A 19,931-nucleotide genomic window follows, 5' to 3' on the forward strand; every position below is an offset into this window, starting at 1 on the left:
ACTGAGCTGCTTAAAATAAGTTCCTGGTTCCTTGCTGACCATGAAATAAACTTGATTTTGCCTGAAGATGCAAGCAGACTCCAGTTTACCTTGCTTTTTGTTGTTGTTAATCCTCATCTGAGAATATTTTTTCCATTTTTTTTCTTTGAGAGAGAGAGAGAGAGAGAGAGAGAGAGAGAGAGAGAGAGAAACATTGATGTGAGAGAGACACATTAATTGGTTGCCTCCCACACATGCCCCAACTGGGGCTTAGAGTCGAACCTGCAACCCGGTTACATGCCCTTGACCAGGAATCAAACCCATGACTCTTTGGTCCATGGGTGATGCTCTAATCTCTGAGCCAAAACAGCCAGGGTTCCAAAATTTAATTAATTTTAAAAAAATACCGCCCTAGCTGGTTTGGCTCAGTGGATAGAGAGTCGGCCTGCAGATTAAAGGGTCCCAGGTTTGATTCCAGTCAAGAGCACATGCCCTGCCCTAACCGGTTTGGCTCAGTGGATAGAGTGTCGGCCTGCGGACTCAAGGGTCCCAGGTTCAATTCTGGTCAAGGGCATGTACCTTGGTTGCGGGCACATCCCCAGTGAGGGGTGTGCAGGAGGCAGCTGATCGGTGTTTCTCTCTCATTGATGTTTCTAACTCTCTATCCCTCTCCCTTCCTCTCTGTAAAAAATCAATAAAATATGTTTAAAAAACAAAACAAACAAATAAAAAAAAAGAGCACATGCCCAGGTTGTGGGCTCGATCCCCAGTGGGGGGTGTGCGGGAGGCAGCAGATTGATGATTCTCTCTCATCATTGATATTTCTATCTCTCTCTCCCTCTCCCTTCCTCTCTGAAATCAATAAAAATATATTTTAAAAAAGTAGCCACCAAATTATCAGGCTAAGGAAAAAAATCATATGATCATATTATAAATAACATTTCAATAAGTTCCATAAGCATTCATAATCTTAAAAAAACTCTCAGAAAACCAAGAATGGAGGGAAACTTTCTCAACTTAATAAAAAAAATCATCTACAAAAAAACTTCCAGCTAACTTAATGGTAAAAGAATGAATACTTTACTTCTAAGATAAAAAGCACAAGGACATTCACTCTCACCGCTCTTATGTAACGTATTTGGAAAATAATACCACACAAAATAAGACAAGGAAATGAAGTAAAAAGCATACAGGTTGGAAAAGAAGGAAAAAATCTGTCTCCATTTTCAGCTGACGTGTTAGTCTGCATAGAAATGACCAAGGCATCTGCAAAAAACCTTTTGGAACTAAAAACATGAGTTAAGCAAGGTCTAGGCTATAAGATCAACACATAAAAATGAATTGCATTGCTCTATACTAGTAAGGATATGTGGATATTAAAATTAAAGTTAAAAATACTTAGGTATAAATAGGAAAACCACTTTAGGTCTTATACTCCAAAAACTAAAAAAATCACAAAACACCAATGAAAGAAATTTTATTTATTTATTTTTTAAAGAAATTAAATGAGGTGACATAGACACACATGTTCATTCCTTGAAAGACTCGACATAGTAAAGAAGTCATTTCTTCCTAAACTAATATGCAGGTTTAACTTCATTGCTATCATAATCCTAGCAAGATCTTTTGTACAATATACAAGATCATCTTACAATTTTTCTTGAAAGACAAGGCTACAACAATTTTTAAAAAGAAGAATAAAGCAGGAAAATTGCTACACTATCTCAAGATGTTATGCAGCTATAGTAATCAAAAGTATATGATATTGACAGCAGAATAGGCACATAATCAATGGAACAGAATAGAGAACCAAGTACAGCCAAGTAATTTTTGACAGATGTGCCAAAGTAATTCAATGGAGGAAGAATAGTGCTTTCAACAAATGGTTACTGTAAAAAGCAGATATCCACTGTTAAAGAAAAATCCATCTCAAACAAAGTTTTATACCTTATCCAGTAATTAATACAAAATGGAGTGGGGCAATCAAGTGGGAAGGAGGATACTCTGCTGGATGTCATGAGCTATTGGTCTGAAACAAATGGGATGTTTACATAGCATTCTGCGATCATTGAATATCTATGGTGCCACCATCAGAAAGGCCCCATCTAGGGTTAAGGAGGACTTTCTCTGGGAATTACTGCTTTCCATCAGACCCCTCACTTCCTCAGAATTACAACTCATTTCATAAGGCCTCAGTTTCTTCTTCCAGTTTCTAGAACAGAGCATTATTTTGTCATGCACACTCAATGGTGCAAGTTAATGGTCTGGTGTTCTGCGTGGCATAGCATTCTGCCCATCTCTGATTCGTCACCCATGATAGACCAGTAAAGGTGGCCACTTGGATTCCCAGCTGTCTAAAATGTTTCGGGCTCCTCCGTGTACAGAGCTTCCTCTCTTTCAGAAGCCATGAATCTCTTGATGCTGACCTTCATTCTATGTGGGTTGCTAACTCCAGTGACCAAAGGTAATGGAACCCTAGAATGCAAGGATGAAGGAACGCGGATGAGTTATTGACACTGAGCTCCTACGTGTTACCAAGGGGGAAAGGGGCCCACTGGGAAAGTCTTGGGCCAATAAAGAGCAGCGCAAAATGCTCTTATTATGGCCGCTCCATATCCCTCCTCTCTAAGAATTTGTTAGAGGCACCTATCAAGCTGGGTGTCTTCTGGAACATTTCTCCAAAGGCACAAATTTTCTCAATCTTCTCATCAGCCTTATATGTCTCTCTATGTAACTAACCAGTGTTAACTCAGCCTCACTTCACTTCTATTTGAATGATTTCATTGCTGTACCTGTTTCATTGTTGTGTCCTACTAGTTAAACTCTTACTACCATCTTGAATTCTCTTTTCTCATGAAAGTATCTTCACAGGAGTCTTTTATTTTTATATTCTGAGACATGGCGAACAAGTTCATCACACTGTTTGTAGATTCTGCAGAGCTGTCATAAATTTGAGTTATAAGGGGGATAAATTAAGACAGAGATAAAGACTAATATGAAAGACCAATGGCGAACTTCTATGATATTAGATAAAAATGAATGAGTTTGTTCCTCTTTTGAATAATGCTACTACTGAAAATTATCTATTATACTTGCAAGTGTTAAAAAGTGTCAAGCAATTGATAAGTTTATATAAGTTTAAGGAAAAGTACCATACTTCCATAGAACAACAGTTCTTCAGTCTTCCCTTCAGAATTTCTGAATCAATCATTCTAACCAGTTATATATAGTAGCAGGTGCAAGTGTATATATACATTTTCAAGGAAACAGCATGTGATGGCTTTGTAAAGAAACTTTTTATCAAGCGAAGAAATAAATATATGCATACTATATACACACATATGTAAATATATGTATGATATGTATCTCTTAGATTTAAAAAAATCCAGTTCATATGAGCCATGTGGATTCTTCTGCAATGTGCTAGCAGTATGTCTTAGAGACTTCTTATCAATATATAGACTGACTTTATTATTATTAACACATCCATACATAGAGCTTAAGGGGTGTGTGTGGATGAATTTCCTTACTTCATTTAATTCATCCACTACTGCTGGAAAACCAGTTTTTAATTAGCAAACAATTCAGTAAGAAAGCTTTGTAAATAAAAGTCTTTTATTCATGACTATACACACAAATACACACACACATGCACACAAGATTGTCAAACAACCCACAAGTGGGCTACATTACTTTTTACTTTTATCACAAGTGTGTGTCAGCTTCTCACATACTCATTATTACATTTTTCATCAGATTATTTCAACTATTTCATTTTGAAGTATGAAAATAACTTTTTTGTTTAAATTTATCACACTTTAACTATAAATGAGTTTGAACATCTATTCCTTTGGGATTTTTGAACTATTTCTTATTGATTTTAAGAATTCTTTATATACTAAAAAATGGGTTCTTTTAAAGTTTGGAGATATTTTGCTTAGAAAGGTTTTCACTTCCATGAAATGGACATAAAAATTCTCATGATCTTATAACTTAATTCATAAGGCAACATATTGATTTAGTAAGTGAGGTAAAGATTAATATCTATACTCAATTCTGATTATGAGTTATTTGCTGACATTTTGTAAAGTTTTGAAATATTAAAGAAGTAAAAATAAGATTTTGCTCTGCTCTATTGCTTTCCCTCAGATTCCTTGGATACTAGGCGAAGAAAATTGTGTAGTCTACCTTGTAATTTTCTATTACATCATTAGTATTTTCTCATATAGTGAATATTTTTCAAAAACTGAATTTTCAGTGATTGCATAACATTTTATGGAATGGATACTCTGAAATTATTTATCCAGTTTCATAATTGGGCATTTATGTCCTTATTTTTTTTGCTAATAAGTGTACTTATATTTCACATGTAAGTACATGCCATATAACTATTCTTAGATATACCATTCAACATAAAATTCCTCAAAATGAACCTGATTCCTATCTGCTTAGTGTTTGTTGTCAATTTCTGCATATTACAAATTTTTAAAATAAAGGAAAACATTTAAATGTATAATTTTTTTCCATTTCTTTGACTATGGAGAAGTCAAACTTAAAATATGTATTTATTGTGTATTTTAATTTTTCTATAAATTATGTGGTCTGCCTCTTTTTCCCTTTTATTTTTGGGGTAGTTTTTATTCCTGTTAATTTATAGATTTTCCATTATAGGTTCCATTTTAAAACTTAATTATTTGATGTGTTTGACTTAATTATTGTGTGTTTTCAAATGAGATAGCATCTCATGGTTTCATAAAGAAACTTTTTACCAAACCAAGTTGTCCATCAACGGGCTGCTGTCAATAGCTATAAGTCAGTGCTGTCTGATTCTATATTTGGCATGTTTTAGAGAGAATTCACACATGGGATAATGTTTTGGCTAGGTGGCTTATGTGTCTGAAATAATACAGTTGTTATTCACATATTTCAGTTTTACCGCTTTGAGATATTGGTGACAGAAGCCACAATATCTGGACAACAGATGATTCTAGATTGAGGAGTTTTGCAAAAATGACTCCTGTCATTATTTTATTTATTTATTTTTAATTTTTATTATTTTAAAAAATTTCTTCATTGATTAAGTTATTACATATGTGTCCTTATTCCCACATTACCTCCCTATCCCCCCACTCATGCCTTCACCCCCCTGTTGTCTGTGTCCATTGGTTAGGCCTATACTGTCATTATTTTTTAAAAATACATTAAGTTATAGATGGCTCCCAGTTGTGGTTATTGCATTGCTTAAGCTATATTCTTGAAATTATCTTCGATATTTTTAGCTGTGGCATTCATATCTATCAAAAAGTCTGTTACATCTACCTGCAAATTATATCCAGAACCAACGAACCTCACCACCTCCACTGCTACCACTCTAATTCAAGTTACTGTCATGTCTCACCTGTTACTGCGACAGCTTCCTCACCGGTCTCTGTCCTATCCTTGGCTCGTGCAGTCTACTGTCAAGATGGCATAGAGCATGATCTACTCACCCTGGAAGTCAGATTATGTATATTTTCTGTTCAAAACTCTGCAATGACTCCCCCACTACTTCACTCAGAGCAGTAACCAGAGTTCTTATAGTGGCCCACCTGGCCCTCCATGATCTGGTCCTTAGGACGTCTCTCACCTCATCTCTTCCTAGGCTAGTCCTTGCTCACTTTGCTAGAGCCACACTGGCCTTATTGCTGTTCCTCAAACATGCCAGGCTTGCTGGACCCTCAGAGTTCTGTTTGTTTCTTCTGGTTAGAATGTACTTGCCCCAGATATCAGTGTGGCTAATTCCCTTACCTCTTTCAAGTCACCGTTTAATTGTCACCTTCTTTCAGTCCATGCTAACTGCTGTTTAAGAAATTGCAATCTGGCCCCATATTGCAAACAGATTCCACTTAAATCTATTCGCTCTTATTTCTGCAAACCACTTATCACCTTCTCACATACAAGATAACTTACTTGTGTGTGTTTTTTATTGTCTGTATTCCCCTAAGTTACATGTGATTTTGTCTGTTTAGTTCACAAATGTACCTCAAGTGTCTAGAATTGAGTCTGCACCATAGTTAGGGGCTCAAAACTGTGTTGAATGAGGGATTATGCCCTAAATTTTAACGTTGGAGGGAATGGTTAAAAAAGAGCAATGAGTAATGCAAGTAAGAAACAATGTTGATAAAAACTTGACAGACCAAGATGATTTAAAGAGTTTAGGGGAGATGAACTGAGAAACTTCTGATTTCAAGTATGGGTACCCTGGAGGAAAAGAAACGATAATCTCTGTAGAAGTGAGGAATGGAGAAGCAATGATAGATTTTTGTTTTCGATGAAGCAAGTGAAATGTCTACATTTTTAAATTTTTATTTTTCAATTACAGTTTACATTCAATATTTTGTATTAGTTTCATGTGTACAGTATAGTGCTTAAACAATTATATAATTTTCAAAGAGTTCCTCCCCATATTTCCAGCACCCACTTGGTAATATCAGACTCATAGATACAGAGAATAGACTGCTGGCTGCCAGATAGATGGGAGGGGGGTTGGAGAGTTGGGTAAAAAAGGTGAAGCGATTAAGAACTGTAAATTGATAGTTACAAAATAGTCATGGGGATGTAAAGCACAGCATAGGGAATATAGACAATCCTATTGTAATCTACATTTTAAACTTACAGAAAATTCTATCATGAACCAAGTAAATTTGGGCCAGTAAAATAATAAGGGAATGAATCATTGGAGAAGTGAAATAAAGCCAGCGTATTTCAGAGGAGACAATAGGATCCAAATTATTTTGAGCTTTATAAATGCCAACCCAAGAAAGGTGCTTTTCATACATGATCAAATTTAATCCAAAAGAGGTTGTTTTGAAGGTTGTTTTGAGAATTACTTGCTCTTCCTCATATATACCAGCCTTCCTCCATCATAGAATCTTTGCTCTAGCTGCTTCCTTTGCCTAGAATACACCGACCTTGGTACTTTTCAGGGAATTTGTCATGCAATTTGCTTGATAAATGATCATACAATAGACCGACGAGTTTCCTTTAGATTAATATATACACCCCACAACTGAATTATCACGCAGCTGAAAAATCTTCCTATATTTCTCTTGTAAGCTCATCTTCCCCTAGACAGCTTTTTAAAAAAGGATTTTTTTAAAAAATATATTTTTATTGATTTCAGAGAGGAAGGGAGAGAGATATAGAAACATCAGTGATGAGAGAAAACCATTGATTGGCTGCCTCCTGCACGTCCCCTACTGGGGATCGAGCCCACAACCGGGGAATGTGCCCTTGAGCAGAATTGAACCCAGGACCCTTTAGTCCACAGGCTGATCCTCTGTCCACTGAGCCAAACTGGCTAGGGCTTTTTAAAAAAATTTAATTTATTTTTAGAGAGAGGAAGGGAGAGGGAGAGAAACATCCATCAGCTGCCTCCTGCATGCTTCCTACCAGGGATCAAGAGCCCACAACCAGGACATGTGCCCTGATTGGAATCGAACGAGCAACCTTTTGGTGCCTGGGACGATGCCCAACCAACTGAGCCACACTGGCCAGGGCGGTAGACAACTATTTTGTACTGACCTCTCTTTCATTTTACTCTCCTGCTCCACTCCTCTGCGTCACTCTCTGTCTCAGCTTATGACCATACCCCACACTTCGTGATTTAAAAAATTCAAATAGAACTTTTTGTTTTTATCACTGCCAACATTCATACCAGTAGGCCTTTGCATCCATCTTGTCTTTCCCCCTTCACAGGCTGAGGAAGTGTGCCTTCTCCATCTCAGTCACTCTGTTGTATGTTATTTTAATCTTTGTCAACTTGTCAAGGTTATGCCTTTCTGTTGTCTCATTTCCCTCTTGCCTTAATCTCTCCCTCTCTACTTGTTTCTTCTTAATTGTTTGCAAACATGCTGTTATTTCCCATTCTTTTTAAAAAATATTTTTTATTGATTTTAGAGAGGCAGCAAAAGGGGGAGAAAGAAAGAAACATCAGTGATGAGAGAACATCATTGATTGGCTGCCTCCTGCACGCCCCCTACTGGGGAATTGAGCCTGCAACCTAGGCGTGTGCCCACACCTGGAATAGGTCCATGCTCAGCCACTGAGCTATGCAGGCCAGGCTGTTTCCCATTCTTTTAAAAAAAGGCAAAAAAATCCACCCTTAGTCCCATATTGTCCACCAAGAACTTATCTGTTTCTCTGCTCTTCCTTTTAGCTAAACTTAAGTTTTGTCACCAGGTGCTACTTCCACTTCTTTTATTGACATTTCAACCAGCTTCACTTTCGTTTCTTTTCTTCCTACCACTCTGAAACTACTCTTGTCAAAGTTCCCTGAGACACTCATCAAGTGAAATGCAATGGACATTTCGACCCTTATCTTACCCTCTCAGCAGTAATTGCCTACAAATGTCAACTCATTTCTTTAAGAAACATTTCCCTCTCTTGCATAATCTAGTCACCTCTGATACAACCTTCGTGGTATCCTTTCGGTATTTTCCATTTATACGTGCACCAGCTGGAGCTGCACTGGCAGAATCCCCACAGCATGGTTGATTGCTTGGGAAAGATCCCTGTTCAGGGCAATCCAGAAGACAGGGAGTTATCAGCTCCCTCTGGGCTCATCTATCAGCTATTGGCTGGCAGGTCAGTAGATAAATATTCCTGCTCATTTGACCCCCAAGAAGGATTATTCTGATGCTTGTTTTGTACACTGGCTGCCATAGTTCCCCATGGGGTTGTGCTTTAGTGAACCACAGTGATAGCTAACTGTGTAACTCACGTCTTTTGGCTTTATTATTCCCTAACTTCCCCATTTCAAATTGATTTTGGGGGGTGGCGAATGCCTCTTAACGTAATTATTGTACTCATTCTCCCCCCCAGCCAGTTCTGCTTTGGGGGGAACTGATCTAATCTCTAGTGTTTCATTCTCCTGATTTGCTTTGATTTATCTGGTTGTTTCCTTTTGAGTCTTTTCCTCTTTTCTGAGCTCTCAATATTGATACTCACCAGAATTTAATTAGGTCCCCCTTTACCTCAGATTATTCCAACTTAATGTACTTTTTCTGTTACTGTAGTTTCTAATACTATCCATAAGCAATGATTCCAAAATTTACATCTGGAGTCCAAACTTTTCCACTGAGATCTTACAGGTATATACCACTGCCTTGTCGACATTAGATATATTATGCTGTTTGCCCCAAAGCAAATACTTGAGCCCACCTTTTTCTCTTCCCTCCAAATCTTGTTCTTTCCTCAGTGTACTATTCTGTTAGTGGCAAATATCACTAATCTCCCCATCTCAGTTCAGAAATGTAGTGATGCCCTCTGATTTCTCCATCTTCCTCTGACCTTGTATCCAAACAACCAAAGTCTTAAATTTGTCTTCTTTCCACTACTCTCATAGCCCCATTATGTCTTACCCGGCCAAAGCCTCTATCATATATGTCCCGAATTCTGTTCTTCCCTTTCTCTAATATAATTTTCACATGAAATCCCAACTAATTGTCTAAATCATAAAGTAAATTAGCTCACATTATGTTTTGAAATAAACAAAAATGCTTAATAGTGGCCTAAAGTGACTGAGGAGAAGGCATTACTACTTCAAGCTCATTTCATCTTGGGATCCTTTGCTCTTTATACGTTACTAGAGGCCCAGTGCACGAATTCGTGCACGGGTGGGGTCCCTCAAGTGGCTGTGGGATCGGGCCGAAACTGGCTCTCTGACATTTTCTGAGGGGTCCTGGATTGTGAGAGGGTGCAGGCCAGGCCAAGGGACCCCACCAATACACGATTGGGGGCAATGAGGGACTGTGGGAGGGTTCCAGGGCATGTCCGGCCCATCTCCCTTAGTCCTGATCAGGGCCGATTGGGGCCGGCCAGGGAGGGACACGGGAGGTTGGTCAGCTGGGGAGGGACCGCAGGAGGGCTCCAGGGTGGGTCTGGCCCCTCTCGCCCAGCCCTGATTGGCCAGACCCCAGCAGCAAGCTAACCTACCAGTCAGAGCATCTGCCCCCTGGTGGTCAGTGCACGTCATAGCAACTGGTTGACCAGTCAACTATCTGACCCCTAGTGGTCAGTGCATGTCATAGTGAGCAGTTGGGCGGTCTTAGCATATCATTAGCATATTACACTTTGATTGGTTGAATAGTCAACCGGTCACCGGACAACTGGACACTTAGCATATTAGGCGTTTATTATATAGGATACTTCAGACTGATCAGCCTTCTCCAAATACCTTAAAGACACTATGCAGTTTCTCAACACAGGGACTGAACATTTGCTGGTCCTTTCCTGAAATAATCTTTGCCTCCAATGTACCTTGCTGGCTCCTTTTATCCTTCTTGCCTTCTTATTTTAAATACCAGCTCCTATAATGCCTACCCTCTCTGTCTCTTCTTCCTCCTTCTCCTTCCTGTCTCTCCTCCCCCAATTTCCTTGGTTCCTTAGTGGCATATTTTTAATGGCAACACTTTATCATGTTGTTGAGCTAAAAACTTGACCTACTTATTTACTCCTTGCAGCTGGCTGGGGAGTCAAGCAATGCTGGAAGAATAATGTAGGACACTGCAGAAGACGATGTTTAGATACTGAAAGGTACAAAATTCTTTGTATGAACAAGCAAAATTGTTGCATTCCCATAAACTTCGAGGAATACACTGGAAAGCCACTACTCCCTACGGATTTTCCCACCAATGTTACTGGGGATGTCTTTCCTGCTTCCCCTGGAACTCGGCCCGATGATGCGGTCACATTTAACCCAGGTGAAGGGAGCTCAGTAAGGGTGACCAGAACTTCCAGGAAGACATCTACACCGGCTCTGGCACCTACTACTACTACTGCACCTACTACTGCTAAGATAAATGGTGGTGCAACTAACTAACATTTCCTCCTGGGTATGGGACACTAGAGATAACTATTAGGAATAATATCCAGGAAGCCACTTCTACTTATCTTATTTCACCGGGGACAGTTCTGTTGGGGATTGGATGACATGGAGACCGACATAATGCTACTGCCAAGACAAGAGCCACGCAAGTTACCTTACAATTAGAAATGTGGAAAGAGAAGTATATAACAGGTATTCTCTTTACTGGGCTTAAATTCTTGGTCTTTTTCACATGTATTAAAATATATGGTCTAATATTTGGCCTCAAGTGAACATTTGTGTGTCTATGAATTTTCCCTTGTCCCCTCACCCCAAATGAAGGCCACAGTGTGGAGCTCCCTTTTTGGTCGAGATGAAGATTTTGATTTTAATGATGCATGACCTACCACTATCATATATGAAAGGATCTATGAAGGCACATAAAAAGTTCCAGACCAGTCTTCCCTTCCCAATTCTTCCACCTTTTATTATGAGCTCTGACTTAAATTCCTGTCTGAATCATGAGATCAAATTTTGTTTAAGGCTTCAACTAGGAACTCACCCAGCTAGAGTTAGAAACTATCTAATTCAGCACAAACACCGATTTAACTAGATAGAGATGACAGTGGGACTTACCTTGGGAGCACAACATATAAAATGAAAAGCTATATCACAAGGTCTACTTATCTTTCCAATGTCCTTTCCTTTCAAAAGTCCACTACCAGCTCTGGTGATCTCATAGCATGCCTCTCCAGATCTTCATTTTGTCTGTGAATACTAATTAGGTGTAGGGTATCTATGTTTGTGTGCCTATGTACATGCGAGTGCTGTTTATATGACAATTAATGGGTCAGCAGGTTTGCTCTCTGATATCACAGAGAAGGTAATAATTGTAAAGTTGATTAACTATTAACCTGTTGGGCTAAGGCTGACGTGCTTCCAAGAACCAGAGTCTCAGATGCTTAAATGTTTCAAAATCAAAATTCTTTTTATTTTTGTGTAGATCAAGCTGCCAGTAACCATGGCTGTCGTTTGGACATTAGCTATCGGGATGCTGATCTTTCAGTAGACCTCATATTTCAATGGATCTCAGACCTCCCGTTAGGTAGACAAACCATCCAAGTGTGCCTGGGACTGAGGATCTTTCCAGATCCTGGAAATGAGAGGACCCAACTCAAGACAGCCATCAGCAAACTGGGACAAGTTACCTTCCAAATGTACCTCAGCCTAAATTGCTCGTCTCCATTTCTTTGTGTAGCTGACACCTCATCACATGGGTCACAGGTCAATTCTTCACAGAGGCATTCTTTCACCATAAAAACCTCCCCAGACCACCAGTCTACCTTGTAAAGTTGGTTAATTATTCTTTTTCCTTATCTTTGCCTCAAATGTGATATCCTTAGAAATAATCCTTGGCCATGAGACCACTCCTTACCATAAGTTGTATTATTTTCTTCCTATCACTTAAACTCTTGGAAATTATTTTGCATATTTTTTTGCTCTCCTTCTGAATTACTGAGTTATTTATTTATTTATGGCCAATCATAACTGCCATAATGTACATATAGTCCTGATCCCTTAATCTTTCTCATGGCTGTGTCCCAAGCTGCTAGACCAGTGCCTTGCACACAGTAAAGGCTCAATAAAAATTTGAAAACATGTTCATGCAATTATTCCAATAAATTAAAAAGAGAACTGCCATGTATGATCCAGCAATCTCACTTCTGGATATATATCTGCATGAAATGAAATCATTATCCTGAAGAGTTATTTGCACTTCTGTGTTCATTGCAGTATTTATCATGATAGCCAATGTATGGAAACAACCTAAATGTCTGTTGACAGATGAACAGATAAAGAACATGTTCCATATACACACAGGAGGATATTAATCAGCATTTTAAAAAAAGAAAATCCTGCCACTTATGACAACATGTATGAACCTGTAAGACATTAATTATGCTAAGGGAAATAAGCCAGATGAAAAAAGAAAAATACTGCATGAGCTCATTTATATGTGGAATCTCAGTAATCAAACTCACAGAAGTGGAAAGTACACAGTGGTGACCAGGGGCCTGCTCTATGGAGGAGGACATGAGGAGTTGGTCAAGGGATATAAAGTTTGAGTTATGCAAGATGAAAAAGTTCTGAAGATCCATTTAACAACAATGTAACTATAATTAACAATGTTGTACTGTATACTACAAATTTGGTAAAGGAATAGACCTTAAGTACTTTCACCACAAAAGAAAGAACAAAAAAGAGGTAAAATTTTTTTTAAAGGATTAAACGAACAAACAGACTGAGAGATATTATTTGCAAACTCAGACATATATAACAAAGAACTAAAATATAGAATATATAAAGAACTCTCAAAATTCAACAGTTCAAAAATAATTTACTTAGAAAATGGGCAGATGAACAGACATTTCACCAAAGAGGATATATAAATGGCAAATACGTACATGTAAAGATGTTCAACATCACTAGCAATTAGAGAAATGCAGGTGAAGACCAGGATGAGATACTACTACATAGATATTAGAACAGCTAGAGTTAAAAACCATGACAATTCAAATGTTGATGAGGAGACTCTCTCATACGTTCCTGGTGAGGGGTTAACCTCCCTCAGAGCCTTTGCTCTTCCTGCTCTCTCTGCCTAGAAGATTCTAGATATGCATGTGGCTATCTGCCTCAGTACATTCAGATTACTACTCAACATCACTTCCTCAGAGAGTCTTTTTTTGTTTTTTAGTAAGCTGTTCAAAACACACACACACACACACACACACACACACACACACACACACACACACACACACCATATTATTCTCTATTCCTTACCCTACTTTTATTTTCCTTTATGGCACTTGTAACCATGTGGCATTATATGTTTGTTGTCTCATTAACCAGAATGGGTTCTCCTCCTCTTAGACCCAATGCCTACAACTGTGCCTGACATATAGATCTATATTCAGCCAGTTAAGCAGTCCTGAAGAACCTGAGAGAAGTGGTCATGCAGACTCAGTTTGTAGCCTTTGGACACAGGAACCACCACTTCTCCCAGACAGTCCAACCATTTCCAGATGGTTCCAGTCATCAGAGTTCTTTCCAATTAGTTTAAAACTGCCCTCCTGCAATTTCCACCTAAGACCTAAAAAAATTTATATATATATATTTCAGAGAGGAAGGGAGAGGGAGAGAGAGATAGAAACATTAATGATAAGAGAGAATCATTGATCGGCTGCCTCCTGCACGCCCCCTACTGGGGATCAAGCCCACAACCCTGGCATGTGCCCTGACCGGGAATTGAACTGGCAACCTCCTAGTTCATAGGTCAACTCTCAACCACTGAGCCACACTGGCCAGGCTCCACCGACGACTTTTAATTCTACCCTCTAGGCCTGCATAGAGTATGTCTTTCAGAAGACAGCAACTATAACTCTCTTCAGCCCATTACTACTTTTCAGGTTAAACAGGCCTCCCTTTCCATCATTACTCAGGCAGAGTCCTCTGAGATGATAGAAAGAACATGTGCTCTGAGGACAGGCAAACTGGGTCAGAACCCAGACCTCATTTGTAAGCACTGTGTCACCTTGAGCAAATCACATCTGCCTATAGGGAGCCTGCGAGGATCCTAGGGGTCATGTATGTGAGAGTTCAGTGCCTGGATTCATGCTCACTGTTTTTCTGAAGAAGGTACTACCAGGATATCAAGGGCAAAACAGATTTTCTGAATCTCATCATGCTGTCCCTAATACTTGCTGAATGTAGGAAGAAGAGAGTAGAATAGAAGAGTACTGGACCCATCAAAAGGAGTAAAATAATTAAGACAGACCACAGGCCCAGAAAATATATCCCAAGAAAACAGAAACACCAATCAAAAGGATATATGCACCCCTATGTTCATAGCAGCACAATTCATCATAGCTAAGGTCTGGAAACAGCCTAAGTGCCCATCAGCAGATGAATGGATTAGAAAACTGTGGTACATCTACACAATGGAATACTATGCTGCTGTAAAAAAGAAGGAACTCTTACCATTTGCAACAGCATGGATGGAACTGGAGAGCATTATGCTAAGTGAAATAAGCCAGTCAATGAAAGAAAAATACCACATGATCTCATTTATGGATAATAAAGACCATTATAAACTGATGAACAAAAATAGATACAGAGGCAGAGCAACATCGAACAGACTGTCAAACTACAGCGGGAAGGCCGGGGAGGGTTGGGTGGGGGGGTGGATAAGAGGTCAACCAAAGGACTTGTATGCATGCATATAAGCATAACCGATGGACACAAGACACTGGGGGTAAGGGAGGCCAGGGGAAGGTCAAAGGCGGGGGGGCAAAAAAAGGAGACATATCTAATACTCTTTGTAATACTTTAAGCAATAAAACAAAATAAAAAAAAGAATGTAACTTAATTTCCAAAAGAAAAAAAAGAGAAAATTTAGAGGACTCAGAAACTTCCTGCTGGAGCCCAGGCAGTGCTCCCTTCCACACCCTCTTTGTTGGAGAACCCACCTGAAATGTTTTTGCTCGATTCTTTGAGGCTGGAGTCCAAGAAAGGCCCAGAAGCAGCTAACATTAAAGAGTTGGAGTAGGAAATAAGGAGGAAAATGCACAGTTGGAAATAGCTGAACTAGGACTTGGATTATGAGGGCTCTCAGTTTGTTTCTTTCTTACTCACAATGTGACGCTAGTCAAGATTTTTCTACTCTCTGGGCCTGCATCTTGTCAACTGAGACATGCCAATTCTAAGATCTACCAAGATATGAGTGAATACTATACATGCATTCGTCCATTCACTGGTTTCAACAGTTGTTAAATACACACTCTGGATGTACAGAAATCCCAGCGTTCAGGGGTCCCTACTGTCAGGGGGTCTCACTGTCTATTAAAAGTTGCCCTCAATGGTGTTAGTCCGATAGGGAAGATGAACTAAGTAAATACTTAGTTCCAATTCATCAATAAGCATTTTGACAAAAGGAAGGAAGGAGTGAGGGTATGAGAACATAAGGAAGGAGGTTAATGATCCAAAAAGAGGAGCAATAAAGGCTCCTTGGAATGTGGGTCCATTCTCTCCACATCGCCACAACTTGTGTAGGACTTGAACATACTCAGCTAATGCCTTTCACTGTCTCAGATGATGTCTAGAGAAGGACTCTAAACACTAGATGATCCGTTTATACTGCTGACCTGCAGGCTGATGTTCTGGGTGGTGAAACAGTGTGCTCTGATTTATTGTCCATGACTCAGCCCTACCCAAGCCAATAAAATACAGAGTGAAGATCTACCTTCCCTGAGACGTTCAGTATGCTGCAGGATCATTCCTCACCCCTCTCAAGATACATTAAACTCTTGTTCCTGGCGTTAGCTGTCCTTGTGGTTCTGGCTCAGGCTTCCCCAGGTAACTAAACTATGGAGAGGGGGGAAAGGGAGTAAGAATGGGGTCCTACTCATAGAATCATTGGAAAACTGAACATGTGTAGGAGTTAGGATAGCCCGCAGGGATGACTGAGATTTGGTGAAAAGCCTTACAATGAATATGCTCTGTCAATAAGGGCAGTCTGTCACTGACCATGATGATGCTTCCTATTAGGGAACCTGGTGGATATCAGCAGAAGCCAGGGTGTCTTGTATGAAGTCCCTTCTCTCTGCAGAAGCAACCCCATGTTCTTAATATCCTTGGCCCAGATGTTCATAGAATCTCATTCCAGGCACCTTTCACTTCAATTTCACTTCCAGTTGATATCACCTCTTGCAGTAACCAGTCCCATTACTTCACCTCTCCATGGCTGTTTGGCTTTGAATGCTCCTTTGAAGCAATCAGAGGAGGCATCTTGCTCTTGTCTGAGAACATATAGTGAAAAAGATGTAGGTTGGTGTTGGATATCTACAGTTTAAGGTGGTGCTGGAGTTAGGGCAGAAGATTCTGGATTCCAAATTAAACATGGCCAGAACTCTCTAACAATACAACAGGTTTCATGGCCAAGTGGTGAATAAGTTTCTAATAGAAATGTTTCCACTTAGGCTTCCCGGTGATTCTAAAGTTTGTGATTTTTAATTCCATGGTTTTCCTTTGGGTCATTGCTGTTGGAAGTTGCCTCTTCTCTTGGATCAGCTTTTCAAACTGAAAGTCTTTGCCAATCACTCAGTTGTTCTAAAAGCAAAGGAAGGTAATTCTGAACTAATCCTGATTTGATTTCAGACTCCCTTAAACTCTGGTGAGGGCAACTTGAGTAAATGAAGGAGTTGCAAATGCAAACGACACTTTGGAGAATGAATCTGCACATTGATTCATGGAATCAGAGTCATCTTGACTCTGATTTTTCTAGTCTGAACATCCTGGTGAGAAAGCAAGAATTGGAAATTCTCTACCAGGAGGGGTGTCTGGAGAAGAAGAAGTAGAGGGAATCTGTCATTTAAGCCAAAATACTATGGTATCTCAACTGAACTCAGTGTGCTGGGGATGTGGGCCAGCCTTTTATGTTTTATGACCCAGGTAGGGCTGAGTCAGAAACAATAAATCACAGAAGGGCAGTGTTACACCATCCAGAACATTAGCCTGCAGGCCAGCAATATGAATTGATAATTTAGTGTTCAAAGTCCCTCTCTAGGCATCATCGGGGCACTTGAACAGTGCCTGGCACATGGTAAGTGCCGATAAGTCACTGTTGAGTGAATAATGAAGGGAGGGGGAAAACAGATAATTGAAGGTGCAGGCCCACTCCCTGGATTGGGGGATTAGGAGGAACCAGAGTTGATGAGACTGTGAAAAAATTATGGACATGGAAACATAAGTATAGAAATAAAGTCCAACTGGAGGAAGAGAGATAACCAATCTTATCTAGTAAATGTTAAGACCAGCAGTAGGCATTCTACATGCACCATTATTACAATTACCAACATCTTTAGTAGAATAGTCTTTACTCTTTTTCATGTATTTGTTTGTTAATTTCTGTTTATTTTGATAGATGGATGGTTCCAAGAGTGCCATTATTCAGTTGGCCAATGCAGGATAGCTTGCAAAGAAAATGAGAAGACAAAAGAAAAATGTGTGGGGAACAGATTTTGCTGCCTCCCTGTAAAAAAGCAGAAATCATCAGACTTCCCAAGAAACAAGAAATGACATGTAAGACTATGGCGAGCGCAACTAACTCTCTATTTAAGATTTGTGACAAAAGAATTTTAACAGACCTTATAATGAGTCAGTGAAATGACTATGTAGGCACTTGCCTGGTTCTTAGATTTTAGATAATGCTGGGTACTCACATGGTCCATTAAAGAAAATATGCTCATTTCAGCTATTATATCTTGTCTCTCTGGTCCTCTGTAGCCTAACATCTCTAGGTTGTCCTAGGACAGTGATGGGGAACCTATGACACGCGTGTCAGAGGTGACACGCGAACTCATTTTTTTGGTTGATTTTTCTTTGTTAAATGGCATTTAAATATATAAAATAAATACCAAAAATATAAGTCTTTGTTTTACTATGGTTGCAAATATCAAAAAAATTTCTATATGTGACATGGCACCAGAGTTAAGTTAGGGTTTTTCAAAATGCTGACACGCCGAGCTCAAAAGGTTCACCATCACTGTCCTAGGATATGCCTAATATATTGGTTCTCATGGTGAGATAATTTTATAGGATCTGGACCCTGAATTCCTAAGCCTCTGACTAGGTGCTATTAGGTCCCTGAATGTGGATGTTTTCCACACTTAATGCAAACTCCACCTTGGCCACACATTTTAATCTGATGTCTCATCCTGGCTTGTTGAGATAGGCCAGTGTGATCTAGAGATCTTCTTTTGCCCGTTTAGCTCAAGGTGTAGCCCAAGGCTCTGCCTCATGCTCTCACTCTTAAAATGTATCCCTTACCTTAATCTCCTAATCACACTTTGCTGTCCAAAGATTGGCATGCCCTCTGACCAGGAGGCAACCATTTCTGCCCCAACCAAATGGGAGGGGGAAGTAGTAAAAACAAAACAAAACAACCCCCCTCAGCATTTACTGAGAACTCACTGTGTGCAAAACCTTGTTCTAAACACTTAACACAGGTAACTTCATTTTGTTCAACAACTGCTCCATGACGTTGTTACCTCAGAGGTACGGCAGTTTCAGTTCCCGACCACCTACACAAGCCGAATAGTGCAGTAGCGAGACGAAGTTCTTTGTTTCCCAGTGCATATAAAAGTTATATTTATACTGTATTACAGTCTATTAATTATAAATAGCATTACGTCTAAAAATCCATGTACATACTTGTAATTAAAAGAATACTTTATTACTAAAAAATGCCAACCATCATCTGAACCTCAGCAAGTCATAATTGTTTTGCTGGTGGTTGCCACAAACCTTCAGTTCATAAAAAAATAAAATAACAATATCTGTGAGGCACAATTAAAGCAAAGCACAATAAAATGAGATGTGCCTGTATAGTGTATTATGTCCCTTTTGCAGGAGAGGAAACTAAGTCTCAGAGAGTTTAAATGCCCTGCCCCAAAAGGCACAGATATCTGGTTCCGTGGCAAAACTTTGAACCCATGATGACTGAATGAGACATCAAGGTTCCTCAAAGTGAGAAATGATTGTTGCAGTAAGAATAGCTTCCCTTGAGTGGGAGCGGCCGGGGAGAGGTGAATGAGGGGGTGGGGAGAGACATATGTAATACTTTAAACAATAAAGAATTTAAATTAAAAAAATTCAGATACTAAAAAGAAAGAAGGAAAGGAAGGAAGAGAAAAAAAAAAAAGCTTCCCTTTACTCTTCCTACCCAGAGCCCACTTCCTTAATGTGGAAGGTGTGGTGAAAGGGAAAGCTTTGTGAGCCTCCCTGTGGTTAAAATAAGTAACAAACCCAGCACTAGCTGGTATATCCAAGCACAAATATAAATGATCCTGCGTTCCAGTTGAAGAGGAAGTTGTACCCACTTAGCCGACAGTCTTAGTTCTGAGGCCAGTGCCAGTCAGGTCTACAATTGAACACAGTCAAAAGACAATGTGCAAAAATCATCACAATAACTGCAGCTCCTTATTTTTCAGCCTATTTCTCAAAGTACGTTTACATCAACTCTCTCATTTACCCCCTGCAATACCGT

The 19,931-nt window shown here is 39.4% G+C and overlaps 1 protein-coding gene across 2 annotated transcripts; it reads left to right on the plus strand.

Moving 5' to 3' along the window:
- Positions 1–10,479: 10,479 nt before the first annotated feature.
- LOC132240271 (beta-defensin 115-like) lies at positions 10,480–18,106 on the plus strand. 2 transcript variants are annotated; one of them, XR_009454235.1, is made up of 2 exons: positions 10,480–10,554; positions 17,808–17,882. XR_009454235.1 is itself a non-coding variant. In XM_059707564.1 (2 exons), the coding sequence occupies exons 1-2, from the start codon at positions 16,147–16,149 to the stop codon at positions 17,960–17,962; spliced, it is 249 nt and encodes an 82-aa protein (XP_059563547.1). In that variant the 3' UTR covers positions 17,963–18,106. The 2 variants fall into 2 exon arrangements, 1 of the variants encoding a protein (XP_059563547.1); XM_059707564.1 differs by lacking the exon at positions 10,480–10,554 and adding an exon at positions 16,147–16,240 and having other exon boundaries at positions 17,808–18,106.
- The last annotated feature ends 1,825 nt before the right edge of the window (positions 18,107–19,931 follow it).

This window comes from Myotis daubentonii, chromosome 8 (assembly GCF_963259705.1).
Source record: "Myotis daubentonii chromosome 8, mMyoDau2.1, whole genome shotgun sequence".
Taxonomy (NCBI): domain Eukaryota; kingdom Metazoa; phylum Chordata; class Mammalia; order Chiroptera; family Vespertilionidae; genus Myotis; species Myotis daubentonii.